General features: G+C 34.6%; 1 protein-coding gene across 1 annotated transcript in view; it reads right to left on the bottom strand.

Annotated features, from left to right (window-relative positions):
• LOC114070313 (contactin-associated protein-like 2) overlaps positions 1 to 18,509 on the bottom strand; it is a gene marked incomplete at its 3' end in the record, with an annotated part of 60,296 nt that overhangs the window by 661 nt on the left and 41,126 nt on the right. The window contains exons 3-6 of the mRNA XM_027907652.1: positions 11,767 to 11,970; positions 9,302 to 9,486; positions 6,695 to 6,838; positions 10 to 114 (exon numbers count right to left, since the gene is read on the bottom strand). Of these exons, the coding sequence (XP_027763453.1) occupies positions 10 to 114; positions 6,695 to 6,838; positions 9,302 to 9,486; positions 11,767 to 11,908 (576 nt within the window). The remainder of the gene's footprint in view (positions 1 to 9; positions 115 to 6,694; positions 6,839 to 9,301; positions 9,487 to 11,766; positions 11,971 to 18,509) is intronic.

The raw sequence follows: 18,509 nt of genomic DNA, 5'->3' as shown, positions 1-18,509 counted from the left end.
GAAACTGACTGAAAACAGATCCTGGCTGGGACGACCAGGAACTTCGAGGTAACTGGTGGCATTGAAAAAGACGGGCACTGTATGTGGCTCCACGCAAGAAAAACTTAAATTTCCCTAAGTAAAACACAAAGAGAGAAGCAAAAAATATAAGCCAAATTGTAAGATTCCACTAAATTCATAGTATCTTAGAGAAGTATTCTAGATTTCATTCAGCCTAGAGACCACTCTGATCAAGGCATTTTGCATATAAAGATGTGCTATTAATATTATTGTTACTGTTACTATTATAATGTTGTTGCTGATTTTTCTGTTGTTTTTTTTTTTTTCCTAGCAGTGGCCCCATTATATTTTGTACTTTACCTATGCAAAATAAAAGGCAGACTTTGCCCTGAAGAGCTGCAATCTAAGACTTGAATGAAAACATTAATATTTCCAGATCAAAGACAAAGAAATGGATTACAGATAAACTTGGGTTGTCCACGGTCACCATAGAAACCAATGACAGAGCAGTATTTATAAAAATGAGTCCAGCTTTCCAAATAGCCTTACATCATGTGTCAATCAATACAATACATAAGGTTGGGAAAGAAGGGTTTATAATACCTCACGAAGAGCCAGCCTCTCTGTTATGTTTTCTACTGGGTAATACTACATAAACTTTCATTTCAAGAAGCAGAAGGCTTCAGGATCATGAGCAACACCAAATATTTGTAGTAAGTAAATAATTTTCCTTGTAAAAGAAACTACAGTACAGTTTTCACACTGTAAAATTTTACTCTTCAGAAAATTGACAAAATCAAGTCAACTTTATTGATTTACAAGGCTTTAAAATACATCTGTAAACAAGACTAGAATTAGGGATGTGAATTTTTCACTCTGGTTCTCGTGTCATTTCTCACAAAAGACCAAAATGGTAAGATGCATTGCCATTCCTTTTCCTTAGAAATCGTAAATAGTTTGTGGCAATCTATGTCCAGAATTAACTTTTAAATGCATCAATGCAATATAACAGGAAACTCTCTCTGCTGAAGAATTCCAAGGCTATGTGACAAAGTGGTTCCTGTCCTGTGGTTAGGTTTTCTGATGCCCTGTTGCAGGTGAAAAGTATGCGGTAATTTTAGTTCTATTTGGGAAGGAAGAATTATATCTGATGCAGTATAGAAATTGTTACTATGATCAAGACTGCAGTTCCTTTGATATTTATTTGTACATTGAGAAAAATATTAAGGCTCCAACAACACTTTTGGAGGTACATAGATGTTTAGAGATGAGGCCCACTTAAGCATGGTTCAGAATCCCAACAGGAGTCACTCAACATCTTTATTGCATAACTATTTTTAAATGCTGTATTACTGACTTCCTGATATAAGCTTTTATGTCACATTTTTGTATTCATAGTGTATAAATGCATCTGAGGGAAGGTGGAGAATTTGGAAGCAAGGTAAGAACTTTGTGTTTAAAAATGTGTGGGAGAAAAGACCTAAATAAATTTTTTTAAGAAGTAATTATTTTTAATTGGAGGTGGGCTGGATGATGTCAATACACAAGCTTAAGCACTCATTTCCTGATGTCCAAACCCATCACTTTTTAAAAGAACATCACATCAGAAAACAATTGATCTGTGTCATAACAAGATATAACCTGTATGGCTGGTTCATCTTCTTATATAGAATTCCCATGTAAAAACCAAATTACAAAAATAATATTTTTTGCTGGAGCACTCAGATAGATGCTTTGATTATTCTGCATAATAGACTCTATTTCCTATAGAACCTCAGAAGTTATATGCAGTCTACCTATAAAGACCAGTAGAATTAGTAGTAATTACACTATCAGGTTGGCAGCTTCCATGATCAATTCAGGAATACTGATGTTTTCAGTAATCTGAAACTAAAGAAGAGATTTTTTTAAATTGATCTCCTAGATTTGTTCCTAAACTTTATGACAAAACCTCAGCATTACAAATCATGTTCTTTTAATGCACCCAAGTTCCATGGATAGAAAAAAAAACCCAAGGAATTAGGAAAATAAACTAAAGAAAGCTTTTGAATGACTGTGTGATGGGAGAAATTACAGCTACTTTATGGGTAAAAGCAAAAGACTTCTGTGCTAAGCTGCTTGACTATTCTGTATTTTTTGTGGGTTTGGTTTGCTCTATGTTTTGGTGGGGTTTTTGTTTTGTTTTAGGGGGGGGAGGGGTGTTTGGTTTTTTTGTTTTGGTTTTTGTTTAGTTGTTTTTCCTTTGGTTGGGGTTTTTGTTTGCTTTTTTTTTTTGTTTTGTTTTGTTTTTTGGAGGGGGGTGTTATTTAAAGGTTGCCTGGAGATTTTAATTTTACGTTTTCAGCCAACAAAGCGTTAACTCAAAATAGTTAATTTGCTTGTGGTGAATAGTTCTAATCAAACCATTTCAAAGCGTGCATCAGAATACATTTGGTTAAACCACAAATTTAACCTACACTAAAAAAAAATTAGGTGGAGACTGACTGTAACCCTTGGTTATCAGTGTAATGTCACTCTCTGGATTATAAACAACTTCTGTTACATAGTTAAGGCAGTGCTGTGTAGACTGAGAAGGCAACAGCATTTTTTAAGAGATGACATCTCATGGTTCAGTCACAGATACCAATTAAGAAGTGCTCAGAGAGCGCTCTGTTAGACATTTTGAGTTTCTTTTGCTGCCTTGTTACTGAGAGGAACTAACAATTTCCTTGTTACAAGAAGGCTTTTATCCAATTGATACTCTGCTGTCATCCTGATGTTTTGGATACTTGCATGTATAACACCTATTAATGGTAGTGGCACTGAATGCATTCAAATCCTCTTTCACATCACAATGAATGCATTTCCCACAGACAGCCTAGCTGCATAAAAAGTTTCTGGAGGAAGTAACACACAATTCTAATTTCTTTGCTACTTAGCATTTTCCCTACTGAGCTATTCAGATTAATATGAACTGGATTATTGATTCCTTCTATGATTGTAGTTCACAAGATGACTCCCATTTTAAGTACAGTCCATCTAAAATAGATTACTCACTAGTTCTAGGTCAAGAGTTCAAATTAATCTGCGGTTTGTGTCTATAATAGTCTCCCCATTTTTCAAAGAAAATGAGATCCTTTTCTGTAGATTCAGAGTGACTTGCTGAATAGTTCTCTGGGCAATGACATCTGGAAGCCCAATATACACTGTGCATTAATATTGAAACTGTTGGTCTTATCGGAGAAGTTTTCAAACTACATTGATAGGAAAAAGGCAAAAATACCTGTTTTTATGTAGCTTGAGCTTTGTATCATGATCTTTAATCTGTATGGCAAATCAGGTTTGTGTTTACTTCTTATAAATCAATTTTGCCTATCCAAATTCAAATATTAACCCTTGCATAAATACTACCGGGTCTTAAAACCTTTCCCAATTAATAAACCTACTGGCTGAATAGGTAGTTTCTAAAAGAGAGGCAATGAGTTTATTTAGACTACGTTGCCTGCTAAATCAGGATGGTTCATACAGGAACAGACAAAGAACTGTATGCTAATGTTTTTTGTGTTATTTCTGTATCTTATCAAAATAGCTTATTATATATTTTTGAGATTAACAGGATGTTTGGTTAATATAAATAATTTAAATAAAACACTCAGCTTAAATTTGGATATGATTCCACTCAGTAATACGTGGCATAGGAGACGCAGAATTGGGTGGAACATAAACCTAATGAATGTAAGGATGGAGAATAGCAAATACGATTCTCCTCAGCATTTTTCAGTTACGGGCTTTAAAACTGAAGAGACTGCTCTGTAGAAACTAAATACAATTAGCATTCACATTGCTTGCCCTTAATATACCGCTAGGTAGGAAAATCTGATAAAATGACTAAATTCCTAAACTCACATTTCTCTGTACTAGTTCTTGTTAACTGCATATCCTAGTCTTTTCTCAGTATTGGTACAAGGGTCAACATTATTCATTTATACAAGGTAATGAAAGCCCTAGAAAACTTGTTATATTTTACTAGAAAACATGGGAAATATGGATTCAAAATTTTTCACTAGCATGTTCCCTTTTTCTGTTTTAGTCCTGAGTCAAGATGTATGCAGAAGTTAGAATCTACTGTGTAGTCAACCACTGCCAACTCTTGTTCACAATTTGATTCAGGAGAAAAGCAGACACCTGACCTTCTCTGTCTCAGCTGATCTTTTACCCATGACTCTCTTTTGACTCATTTGTGAGAACAAATCAGGCTCCACCGATAAAAATGATAACTGCTCAAGATCATTCCTCTGCCTTGTTCTTAAGAGCTCTTGACATTTTAAATGTTACAAAAGACTCACAAACATTTTTTCCCTTATTCTTACCCTCTAAATAAAACAAATATAGTACTGAAGTCAGAGTTTGACTGAATTTTAAATTTAAAATATTTTTCATTTGTCTTTTCACTCTTACTCTTCAATAAATTTAAAAGATGTATGGAGGTGGTTTTTTGCTCATAACATGCATGAGATATTATTTCATTTAATTTTTTCATAGACAAATTATCATAATCTTATAATCTCTGATTCTCTGGGCCTCCTCGTTCTGTAATATTAACTTTTCAAGTCCCTTTCACTGTGTGACTTTTGAAATCCAAATATCTTCATCTAAGAATATTATTTTCTTCTGTCTCACACCTCTTTAAAATCCTCCTTTCCTCTGAATTTTTTCCCTCTGTTATGATATTCTCATCACCACACAGCTTACTTTGTGTTCACCTTCATACTTTTTTCTGTCTCGCCCCTCTTTGGGGCAAGGTGTGACTACTGTTATGGGTTTGTACATGTCCTAAAATGGAGTTTTGATCCCCGTTGGATTGCTTAAGTACCACCGTCATAACAATGCTTGGCAACAACAGTAGTTTCAAACAAGTCTATTTTTGCATGCTAAATCAGGCTAAAAATCAGGAGGAAAAAAAGGTTTTGTAAAAAAAAAAAAAAAAAACATAAAAATTCATCTTGATTTAGAGTAAAATTGATTTTGCTTTTGAAGGGCTGAAGCAATTCAAGTAATTCTACTGAAAACAAAGGTCACTTCTATTTTTATAGCCAATCTCAGAATTGGAAATCAAAAGAATCATCAAATTAAACTAGCATTCCATAACCTCTCGATGTAGCACTAATATTGTCAAAGCTTCTTTTGAGGATTTTACTTTCATGTTACAGGCAAGGGAATTTGAAAAGGAAAGAAACAAATGAAAACAAGAGTGAGGATTTTTCAGAGACTTGACAGGTCTGCTAGCTATGGCTAGGATTTTAAAGGATAGGATATGCAATACAGGAACCTCTTAAGTAACACTTCTGCTCAGAAAGAGGCTTTAAGATTATGTCCTGCTACCTTGCAGTGGGCTCAACTGTGCAAAATGCAAAGATGTACAAAGATCTTTTTCTAAATCAGGCATCAATCTCTGAAACCATGGTTATATTACAGCTGAAAATACCCTGCAGGAAGTAAAGCACAGGCAATTTTGAAGAAAAAAAACAAAAAAGTCCTCAAAGATACAGGAGTTCATGAGAATGGGTTTAAAAAAAAATCTAAAAATGGAGTCTTATTGCATGGTGTAAATATCATGCTCTTTGTCCTTGACACCACTGAAGAAATTCCTGTGCAGAAACTGTTACTGAGTTTGTATAGTCAAACAACACATATTCAAAATTCTCCTGGACCATTTAGCCCTAGCATTCATACAATTGAATGGAACTTCAGTTTTACTATCCAAGGAGCAATTAAATGTTAGTCAATCTTTTGCATGACATCATCACGGTGTGTGTATAGCTTTACTCTTTATTATATCAAGAGAAAAGCAAGAGTGGAAATCTGCGTATTTTTAGCAGGAATTAGTGAAGGCTGTAAGTTTGTACTGAAGAAAGCCTTGAAAAGTTATTCAAACCATCTCAAACTCATGGCAATAATACCTTTATTTTTTACCCATATTGCCTCATATGCCAGCAAGTAGTTTCAGGAACAGATTTTTAAAAACTTAAATAGATAATAAGTGAAGTACATTTTTAATCACCCTGCCCATAAAGCCACAAGTGTGAACATGAAAGTACCTATGAACACTTAAGCAAGATCAAATATAGAAAAAAAAAGTTAATAATAAGCTCTGCAATGTTAATAAGTGAAACAATCATTTTAAACTCTAATATCTTGAGGCTTTTCAGACTTACCAGAAAAGCCTGTAAAACCTTCCCCTTCCAAAGACTTTTGCACTCCAACTAGCTCAGAAGGAATGGAATATACCAGGATTAAAAGCCACAAGAAAGCTGCAATGAATTTAATAATTAATCTTGTCTGCACTGGTTTTGGACTACTATAATTTGAGAAGAAAAGAAATAAGTACTTACTGGTTCAGTTGATATTCTTTTAAAAAGTAGTTATCTGATACTAATTTAGCATCAGGTAACAGTAGTTATCTGGTGTTAATTTTGGAAATATGAAACAAGACCCCAGAAGGGGTCTCAGATATGATGATGAGGGTGATAATAATAATAATAGTAATTCATAAATGCATGTAAAATAAGATTTTTGGGTTTGTAGTAAAACTTATTTTGTGTTCTATATTATTCCAGTATACTACAAGGATATCAGCTACACACACTCATTAACCTTCTAGTATTCTTTAGAAGGAGAAGAGGAGGTATGGATGACCATTAAATTTTGCTCTTACCACGTTTGAAGGTTCCAATTTCTTCCTCTTGGCAAGGTCTGTGATATTATTGCCATTGTAGTTGATGCTCTCCATGCAGCCTTTGAAATTTTTCCTACTGTTAGAACTTGGCTTCCCAGAAAAAGGCATGCCTCCAAAGGTTATCTATGAATGAAACAGAAAATGGTGTACAGTTGCTAGAAGGCAAAGACTTTTAAATCTATTTACTGTAGACACATTTGTTCTCCTTGAATACTCAGACGTGGAAAATGAGAGACTGGCCCACACTGTTAATAGAAAAAGGGTGTATTAGAAAAGCACTGTAAAAGGAGGAAAAAATCTGTAATGAATTTGTGATTGCAAATATTTATGGTAGGAAATCTCAAGTATTATTACAATTGTCCAAATTGTGAACAGACACACATCAAAGTTGTTCATATATTAACTGTTCTTCTCATTGCTACCAGACAATATGCATTTCAAACAAAGAAACTGGCATAAATGTCCATCCCAGTATTTTTTCTAAACAAAAGTAGACATGAAATTAGCCAGATAATCTGATTCAAATGATTCATTCAGCTCTAACCACATGACAGAGCTCAGAATACAGCACAGCAGTGGTGGGCTCCAATACGGTATTATTATTTTCCCTTATTTCTTATGTATCTGCTTTATCTAGAAGAATTTACAGAATCACATATGAATGCTATCCCCTGCTAGACAGAGGGATCTTCTGCTACCAAGAACATGCTTTTACGATGCAGTTATAGTCAATGAGGAGTTACCACATGCCTTAGCAGGCCAAATCAGCTGCATAAAGAAGATGAAGACAACCACTCAAAGACTTGGATGTGACAAAATAGAAAAGAATTTTGTAGAAAAGAAATTAATAGCAAAAAAACCCATATACCATGGCAGTAAGTTAAGAGCAACTTACAGGATTATTTTTTTTTTACCTTGAAAATGCAATCAGAACTAATGTTTATTCCTCTTTTGTGTTAACTTTTCTGAAAGAGATTAACCTAGAAACTATTTTGTCTATGAGAAGTTGTTTTGATTCTTTCAGGTTAATCCACTGTTAATTACGAAGGTAACAGACATAAATTTATTCTGATGACTGACTCCAAAACCAGTGAGATAATTGAGAGGAAAGAAAGGAGAAGAGGTTAAGGCTCTTGACTTTATACGAACCACAGAAACACATACACACACACTCAAATAAATTCCTTTAGCACAGGGGATCCATGTAAATGGAGAACGAAATGTGCCTTTGAGAACTGCCAGTGATGTCTCTCACTGTCAGAGTGGATGGGAAGTTGACAACTGAATTCTACTGCTACTACGGATAAAGTTATTCTATGGAATATATTTGTTATGTAAATATGTTCCATTTATATATGTATATATGTGTGCATATATATGTGTGTATACAAACACATATACACGCAAAAATTTCTCAGCTCTGGAGTATGGCATTCAGCCTAACTTTTTCTGTAGCTCATTCACTTTCATAAAATCTATTTATGTGAGTTTTCAGCAGCTCAATTCAGATTTCCAGTTCTCAATAAGTAATAGAGGTACGGGCACATTTGCTCGTTATTTTCTCATTATACCTTCTAGAAAAGAATTTATTCATAAAGACTTGTTGGAATATAAGTAAATATTTGAATCTGCAGCATTTACAATCATAAGTAACTTTCTCAAACATTCATATGTTCTCGATCAAAAGATTGTTTGTAAAAATTTAAATACAGAAGTTAATTCAAACTTTTTCCCGTTACATCATTTTGATTCCTTCTCACTGCTTAAAAAGTTGTAAGGGTAGAAATTGCATATTTGGCCAACCACATTAATTCTCATTAGAAACAGCAAAGACTGCAAGTAAATATTATATAAACTTTGCAATAATCAATATGCTGAACTTCATTTAACAATTCTGAGGCACTGAACAAGTTCATAATTCTAGAAGTTGGAGTGTAATCCAACAACAAATCCACATTTAATTATTACCCACAGTTTTGTGAATTAACCTGGATGATTAAATAAGTTTTCTTACAACTTCCCTAACTCTCTATTGCTTCTTTATAAAAAGAAGCTACTGATGCCATATTTGTAAAAATACAAGGAAGTATCTACCTAAGACAAGACAGATCAAGACCCATATTAGTAAAAATTTCTAATCTGCTTCATTTGCTAAAAATAAATATTGTCATCACAGAATAAAGCTTTCTGATTCAAGTGCAAAATTATCACCTGAGTGCAATAACAGATCATACAATACTTTTAAAAAATCCACTTCCTTGTTAGAGCAGCTGCTTTTAGAGATTTTAAAAGTCATATATGCCGAGCTTGCTGAATAGCACAGATCTCACACTTAAAAAAAAAAAAAAGGCTAGGATGAATGTTACTCCAGATGGGATTTGGTAGGCTAATGAAGAGAAACATAATTTACACTTAGAAGAGAACACCATTGGAAAGAAAATTTCAGGAAAAGTAAGAGAAGAAATACTTAAAACAGAGGAACGAAAAAAGTACCAAAACATCTTAAAGTATGTTAGTTTTTTTTTCTTATTGGACTTATGTCTATAAAGCCAATTTGAATGAAAATAAAGAACTTTCACTGTCTACCTCATAATCCAGGTCCAGGTAATCAAATTCCCCATTGGTTCTGAAGTGCTGCATGTGTCTGTCCAGGGTGAGATTGATGTTTCTCCCGTGGCGCTCTATGATGATGGAGTGCCAGTGGTGATCGTCCAAGAGGCTGCCTGTCATCACAGATGTGTGACCATAAATGGAGCCAAGCTGGTTGCTGCCTGAGAACAGAAACAATAGCAATTCTCACCTCATCCCAGTCAGACAAACATTTTCGCCTTGCTCTGTCAATATTTCACCTGAATCATACCAGACACACAATAAACTGGAGGAAGTCAGTCTGCTATGAAGTTGAGTTCTGCCCAGTGGAGAGATGCTGCCTTAAATACAAATAGCTGGACCAAATAAAGTAAGTATCTGATCACTGAATTATATATCTATTAATAAATATATGTATGAATTCATGATAGCAGTTGTTTGGAGGCAAATCAGGGAAGCAATATCAACTTTTAATTGTAAAATTGTTTTCAACTATGTGTTTTCTGCGTTTTCGATCCTGCACTACGGAAATAAAAACCTGGGCCGTGTCCTGAGCTGCATTGGAACTGTACTGATTTATGACTACTGAGGAGGACATGGAGTCTGATAAGAATCTTTGGCAACAATGAGCCTTTTAGCCTGAGTTCTGTGTTTGTGGCCTCTGCCAGTACAGTATACCAGCGAGCAGATAGGAAAAGGCTCAATGCAGACTGAGCCAACAGCAGCAAAAAAAAAATCTTGTGCTAATACAGCTGATTTCAGTCTCTCCTCCTGCCGCAATCTCCCTATTCTGGAAGTCAAACTACCAGCAAGAGTACAGTTTTGCAATTCTCTGCCCTGTTATCCAGGATGGGGGCTGCCAGTGCAGCTGTGCTAGTCAGAGATCACATCTCGTTGCCATCTGACTGACATAGCTAAGCCAGCAAAGGTTGATAGCATGGATCTGAACTGAAGCAGCAAATGACTAATTCAGCAGTAAGTGTAAAAAATTGCTGCACTGCCCAATAACTCAGTGCAATCTTCCATGTTGTGAATGCATGAGGACCTAAAGCATTTCTGAGGCTGAGAATTTCTTACCATCAAGTACACCTGCAACTCAGACATTAAGGTTTGTGCACGTTGATAATACCTTCTGGCAAATCACACTTCTGTGGCTTAAGACATTACTTGCCTACAAATGACCATACTGCCTTTATGCTGAAGGTCACTGATCCTGTTGGTTAAAAGGTAAAATAAAGTTGCATGCTTGTTGTTGAGCCTCAGTTTCTTCAATGCAAAGTCAAATCCAGTGCAAAGCGAAATCGAAATCCACCTCTGACTCCCCTGATTTTTGAAACTAAATCACTGAATCTCACCAGGCACGATGAATATCCTTTTCTACTGACTCTAGTGCAAAGACAATACTCTCAGACGGGAAAGAACAATACTATAAAGTATTTCTTCTGTTTATTGAGTGAGTGTGTGTCACAGGGCCTAGTCCCATTTACCAACCTGGTGATTTAGGAACATCCTCACCAAGCACATATATGGAAGTTATCACAGCTTATAAAGCTGAACTGAATACAGACTGAACTAAATACAGAGGAACTTGAAATGAATGGGTTACTGCTGCAACTAAAATTGTTAAGAATACATAACTACTATAGGAATATGTACTTTCTTCCTCATCATCTGTTCATGTTGATTGTTATAAAGAAAGCAGGACAGAATGTTATTGGAAATAAGTAATATTCAATGTAAATAATGAATGGAACAATATTCTCTTCACATGTCTGTAACAGAACTAAGGAAGGTTGCATGAAATCTTTTTCTAGGATTCTTTTGTTTTAAGGAAAAAAATACCTGGAACCAGATAAATGTTGGTTTGTTTTTTTTTTTTCATAATAAGTGTACTTTATAAATCCAGTGACTCATGAGCCTGTAGTCTTTAACTGGGAGGGAAAAAAGATGCTGGAGCTAGAGTAACATATACAAGATTTCATCATAAGATTGCCTGACAAAGCAGTCTTTCTCTTTTCCTTTCTTAGTCCTACTTCACAGACTCTAGGAAGGCTGCTGAAAGTCATGTGGCCTGTAGTTTCCTAGACTGATACTATTTTTTTACTGTGAGGTTTTTAAAGGTGACCTTTGTTCTTCTAGAAGTGATGACAGTGTCCTCTCACACAAAGCCACAGCTGAGGCCAAATATAATTCTAGCAAGCTTTTTGTTTGTTTGTGTAAAGGCAATATATTGCTGACTCTGCTTTTCTGTGTGATTTTGTTTTCATAGTATCTCACATGGAGTAAAAAAGGAGAGAAGAAAACTCTCAACATATAGAAAAGAAATTAACAATATTTTCACCAAATTATCTTATTAAATGATGTCTTACCCTATTCCTGCGGGAAAGAGGATGAAATATTTTGACCTTAAATTTTTGTGGGACTGTTAAAAACTACCACAAAACTAAACGATCAAAGCATACCTAAATTTAAATTTAGAACAAGTTTGGCTTTCTTCAGTTCCAAGGTGATGTAGTCCCCTTGCTGTCCTTCTCCGTGGAAGATTACACCTTCGCTTTCAGAGGTCTTAAATTTCAGAGAGATGACATCTTTCAGTGTTTTCATTTTCTTGTTCCTGAATCTGTATGGTAGCACTACGTGGCCATCAAAATTGATAACATCAGCCCCTAAAGAAAAAAAGCAAATAACATTGCTGATGAATGATTATATATTCTTGTGGAAAAAATAGACATGCCATATGCAGATTGTACCTGAAGAGAATAAAAAGTGTGCAAGTGTGATATGCATTGTAAATACATTTTCTCCACCATAATACTATAAGAAGTAGGAACTAGGCAGAACATAAATTGAATCCACAGAATGTAAAAAAAAGCAGATTTGGGAGGACAAATACTACAACTGTACTCACATACTTTTGCTTTCTCTCAAATATTGTTTCTGCCATGCACGTTTTCCTAATTATAATTGAAAATGAAAGACAAATTTCTGAATGGTCAATAATAATTCATTTTATACCTCTTTATAATTCAGTACGGGTATCTGTAAGGACTATGAAGAGTAAAACATGAACCCAAAGAAAATGCCTGGCAATTTTAGACTGTATGTAAAAACATGGACCTAAGTCTTGGCTAATTCAGGAAGTTGTGGATAAGTTAGTTTTGAGAAATAAAAAACACCAAACTGACCTCTGAGCTAACTTTTGTGCTAGGTTTGGTTTTATTCAAAATATGTGAAGAAAACTGAGGGATGCAATCATTTAAGATCAATCCAATACTGATATTAATATTACATAACGACACTACAAAATTTCTTCTTGTCTTATTTTCATGACTTAATCTCTACTCTAAAGAATGAACACCTATTTTCCAGATTTCTCTGGATGTTGAATCCACAGTAAAAATACCTGCAGAACTTGTCTCAATTCAAGAGATGTACTTAATACTCTGCTGAGTATTAAATCTTGTAATTTAAGCCAAGCTTGGTAAAAATTTTCAGAGATACATATCTCTAAAAATTTATACAGATTTGTTTAAGAAATCCCCTTTGTAAACTGCTAACTAATGATCAATCACCAGCGTCTTAGCTACTATTTGTACGAGCATTTTATCCTCACTGTTCACAAGTATCAATCTTTATTGTTAGTAACTAACAACAACAGTTATTAAGTAAAATTCTTAAAAAGGAATTAATAAAAAATTCAACTAAATCTGATTTTTGCCTGCTTCTGTGGGCTACTCTTCAGTGACTGCTTGCAAGTTGTTAAAATTCCTAACTTGCTTTTGCTATTATGGTGACAATTATTTTAAATCTTTCAGCTCCTTTCAAAAACAAAGATACAAACACATTTCTGTTGTTTAATTACCACAGAAGAATCTTTTAAAACTCAATTTAAACACTATATGACTGCATGTATTTCAAAATTTGAACTTATATGGCTAAATGTTCCTAAATCTGCAAAGACTCATGATGAAATAATAAACTTTGATCCCCTTACTGTTTGTTCCAACTAAATGGTGAAATTCTACTCAGATCATAAAACATAAGCATTACAAACTGAGTGCAATACCCCATTATTATTAATATTAAATATATGTGCATATTGTCAGAATGCAGCCATATATATATTAGAAATATCACTCTTTTTTATAAAATATATCTTACAATACACATTTCCATAATAAATATGTATTAAGCTCTGAGCGCAACTAAAAGTCTCAGCCTGATCTTGTTATTCTGAATGACAGATTCCAGGAGTCTGAGTCAGCTCAAAATTAAATATCAAACTGGTATGTTGTATTTGTGGTGCAACAAATCCATTTAAAAGTTATCAGGACATCTTTTCAGGTATAGATGCAGATGCTTTCAGAAGCAACATTACAGGATTTCAGAGGGGTGGTTATCTTGTATTTGCTTGTAACTCAGGTAAATCCACTACTTCTGGAATTAGTCCATTTTTTTTAAGAAAAAAAAATTTGTTAGAAAAATACTGTAACAAAGATTACACCAACCTGTTGGTTTTGCTGTCAAGAGATGCAAGAAATTAGTTAATGAGATTTTCGTATGTAGTTTTTGGAAAAGAACTTTTAGAAAAAAATGAAGTCTTTATAAAAAAATTAGCTACATTAAAATCACTATTTTATCACAAAAATCATACTTTTATGTAAAGCAAATTTGCTATAGAGATCGTACTCTTTTGAATCTACATAAAACTGCCTTGCAAAAATGCTACAAGTGAAAGAAAATTGATGGACGTTACAGCTCAAGCAACCTTCATACCAAATATACATCATAAAAAGGTGATTCCTCTTACATTGTCAGAGATTGTCTTCCATTGAAATGTGTTAAATTTACTTTCTGATGGTTATAGGGGGGGTATATCGTCTTTCCCCTAGGGCCAGCTGGTACTACGATGTAACATCTGCAAAAGTTACTGTAACAGTCAGGCACCTGATCGAGAGCTGATCAGGACATTAACTTGACTTCTGTGGGTTTATGGATTCCACGCCCGTGGAAAGGCAAGTACCACTTCTGTACCTACGTCACAGTTGCAGTTATGCATATGTGTTCTGCCCATCATTCATCGAAGGAAATTACACACTTTAACAAGGCTGAGTACAAACGGCACATTTTTCCAGAACTTGTCCCTGAATCGCCATGTTTTGAAAAGCATTCAATTAAAGAAAGAAACTGGTCTGCATGCTAATTCAATCACCTAAAGATTACATAGCAATTATGTTTAAGAGTTATCATACGTAGACTGTGGTAATGACTCGTGTTCCAACTATGATGACACTCAATTATTTAATATCATGATAATCACCATGGTGCAGAATGGTACTTAGACAGTAAATCATATAATTCCTATCATTGCAGTGTAAATATATAATTTTTCTCATCCTTAGCCACTCATCTATCAGCATTAGTAGGAAAGGGACTTAAGCCATCACAAGGCACATTTACCTGCATTCAGTGACATGTGACTGTTCTCAGAGCATACTGCTTGCAATGGAGAAGTCATTTTTAAGAAAAGATAAAATGAAAAAAAGAGAGAGAAAGAGGAGAAAACGCAGAAAGGTGGGGGAAGAAAAACTGAGAATTTGGTTTTTAATTATACGTAAATAGGAAGTACAGATCTGATCGCTTTCAATTTGTTTTCTGCCCTGCTGGGTTTGCTATTATATGGGTGGATTAGAAAATACTGCTGACACAGTACAAATATAACACCACTATCAATTGGTTAGGTAGATATGTTAGGCTTTATCCCATTATATGTCTGAGATGCACATTAAAAACACCTCTTAGCTAATGGCATCATCAATTTTCCTCTAAAAAATAATCAAGTCAGAAAGCATTGCAAAGATTGGCCTGGAACTGGATGACAAATGCGACCCCATTCCCAAATCTCAAAGAAAAACAAATCACCAGTCCCAGGTCTTTATATCTATTCTTTTGTTCTGTACTTTTGGTTACAGGTAGGATTTGGTAACATTTGACCAGGGCATCAAATCTGCTTTGAAGATGTTTTATTTGATGCTGCAAAATAATTTACTGAATAATTATAAATAAAACCCCCCAAATCAGACTCAAGCTCCAGAACTTTTCTATTTCTTCCCTTTTTGGGGAAAGAAATATAACTGTCCTCAATGTCATCATGTGAAGAAAGAAGAAGTGTTCATGCACAATGACTCAGTACTGAGACTTCCTCACAGCTAGTTAGTTACTTTGATCAAGGTACTGCCTGGAGTTACTAAAAATCCCTGCTACCTGACACAGTAAAATAACAGTGATCAGAACAAAGCAGAACAGCAAAGTGCTGTCCAGAAAAAGGTTTACCATACAGTGAACAAAAACCACGGCAATATGTTTCTCCACTTAAATTGCAAATTTAACATGTACATATATTTTTAAAGTGCTACTGATCTCTGAATGATTGACTCTTCAAAGCCTGTACAGAATATTTCAGTGGGATTCAAGATGCAAAACTTCTGTACTACTGACACACAGCGACCTTCAGTGATATTCTCACTCTGTTCTCTCTCTTTCATTACTGCATCTGCTTAAACCTTCTGTTTAGATTAAATGAATTTTAGGGAAAAGATTTTCACTATTAGCATTCTTTTCTTAGCCCATAATGTGAACCTTTCATCTGATGTAATAGCAGTATAATAATAGATGGCATTAACCATACACTGAGCATCCATCATATGAAAATATCAGAGATGCATCAAAGCATCTCTGGTTGGGCCAAAGTGTTCCACATCTGTAGTTTCACTTGTTGTAGCTGTTGGTCAGAGGTACTAAAATATCATTCTGAGAAACATAAACAATGTATTATTTACGTATTTTAACAGCAAATACATATGCTTTCTTCTAACAAAGCAAGGGATAAGGCTCAAAACATACCAAAACCAAAAAAGATATATAGAGAGAAATTACTTCAGAAAATTCTAATCTAGTTTTCCAGTAGTTCTATATACTGTCAACATGATAGCATGTTGAATTTGCCACTGGAGTCTTTGCAGCTTGAGCCTCAATGGAACCAAGTTAGCTGAGTTCACGTTAGAGATGCATTGCCACATTTCATTGCACCAAAAAAAAAAAAAAAAAAAAAAATGAGGCAGCCATGGCCCAGCACAGCAGTCAAAAGATTATCTCCTCTTTTATGTTTTCTTACAATGAGGCAGAGAGCCAAAGGTACCATGTCTGAACATTGCCTTCAGGCACTACAGCCCAGCTGTTAAGGACATGGGCAACTCCGTGGCTTGAAGTCTGCCACAGCAAAGCTGACACTGTCTTTACTCTCTTTTTCAAAAGCCAATGCATCTGCCACAAAGGTGAAAAATCCGCAGCCTAATGCAGATAGCAATGTACCTTGCATATACGATAACCTATACCACTTCATATTCTAGAAGGATATGATGAAGGGAAATGAATCTTAAGTTTCTTTGCCTGCTTAGCTTCCAGACCACTGAATCTGAATCCTGGTGTTATCTGTCAGGTGATGGGAATGCTTGAAAGAGAAAAAATACCTTTGCTAGGAGGTGTGGAACTAATTCCTTGCTTTTCTTTATGTTAGGTATAATGTATAGATAGCAATGCAGTATCAAAGTAGCGAAGTGCTTTTTGTCAGAGTGTATTTTTAACTCTTTTCTTGGGTAAAAGACACAAACTTCACCTTGTATTTTATTTCCCTGCCAGAAACTCTGAAAATAAATCTGTGAGGAAGTATTCCCTAAGGTGGTGAGAATGCTGTGCCAAGTTCTGAGTTCAATAACCACTGAAGATATACCAACAGCCCTCAGTACTTTTCTTTTTTTTTTTTTTTTTTTTAATTTCAAAGCACAGGCATTTTTTCCTATTACTACTAATCATTATTGTTATTATAATGCAGGTATATTACCACTCATTTTGCTAGTTCTTGTGCAAATGTCTGTAAATATGTAGTTCTTCGCCATAATTTTCTGTCTAATAAAAGTCATCCTGTTTCCCATTTGCGTGCAAATTTTTTTTTTTCAGTAATAAAGTCAGGGTTTTTTCTGTAGCTATTAAACTAAATTTTTACACAAGCTAATTGTTGATTAAGATAATAATTTTTGATGACTGGACACGCAAGTGCAGTGCTCTGCAGTTACAGCTAATCTTTGCATTAGTTACAGCATACACAGAAGAAAACATTACAGTATTCAAAAGAAAGACTTATAAACTTAGATTAGGTCTCCAAATATGCCATAAAATTACTGTCATGAGGGTGTACGTAATTAGGGTGATTTTTTGAGCACTTAACACAATAGTTGATGCTAATTTCTTTTCCAGATCATAAGAATTTCAAGTAAATCTTTCAGTAATTCTTCAAATTTCAAGAAGACAGCTTCATTTAAAAAACAAATAGGAACATTTTTAAGTATGCTATGATTGTACTATAAATTGGATAAATGACAAAATGAACACATTTTTAGTATACTTTACAATTCAGTTTTAAGCTTACACATCCTACAAACTAGATCATACTGAATTCTATGCTCCCATAGTGGACTACTAGCAGCCTCAGAGAGCTGAGGTAAGACTTCAACCTAAGATTATCTTCACCTCAGAGAAAAACTATTCCTTCCATAAGCTACTCTGCTTTGTGACTCCAGAAAGTCAATTAGAATGCAGGCTATGAGATACAGTCTATTTGGAGAACTCTATTCCTAGTGAAGAGAGGAGACTGAGCATTATAAAAAAAAACTTTAATGGCAATTTGTTTCTCTGCCTAATTTCAATTATTTAACAACGAGTTTAGTTTGTTTTTTTTTTTTTTTTCTAATCAGAAACTACCTATATAGTGTAGTGATGTTTTATAAACAAAGCCTTTTAACATGAGTGTTTTGTCCTGCATATGTAACCGATCTTACTGTTGATGCACACTTCTCTTCAAAGTAATGTTATTAAACAGTTAAAATTCAAATTAGGAAACAAAATGGAGGGCTGTTATGAAGACCTGCTGAATCTTGAGGTTGAAGAGCTGAGTATTTTCAACTACCTTTAAACTAAAAGGTGCAAATTAAACCATTTAGCCTTCATGCCAAAATTATACTTGCATGAACATCATCTGCATTCATTATTTATAAAGTGAGGCGCAGTAAGTCCCAAAATCATTCACTTTTACCAAAGGCAGTGTTTCTGGCTGTAACAAACACGGTTATAGTACAATAATATTCATTGA

The sequence above is a fragment of the Empidonax traillii genome, unplaced genomic scaffold, assembly GCF_003031625.1.
Source record: "Empidonax traillii isolate 1590-97213 ecotype Southwest subspecies unplaced genomic scaffold, ASM303162v1 scaffold1512:size98319, whole genome shotgun sequence".
Taxonomy (NCBI): domain Eukaryota; kingdom Metazoa; phylum Chordata; class Aves; order Passeriformes; family Tyrannidae; genus Empidonax; species Empidonax traillii.
The sequence above is the reverse complement of the archived record's forward strand: the minus strand, read 5'-3'. Positions and strand labels throughout refer to the sequence as shown.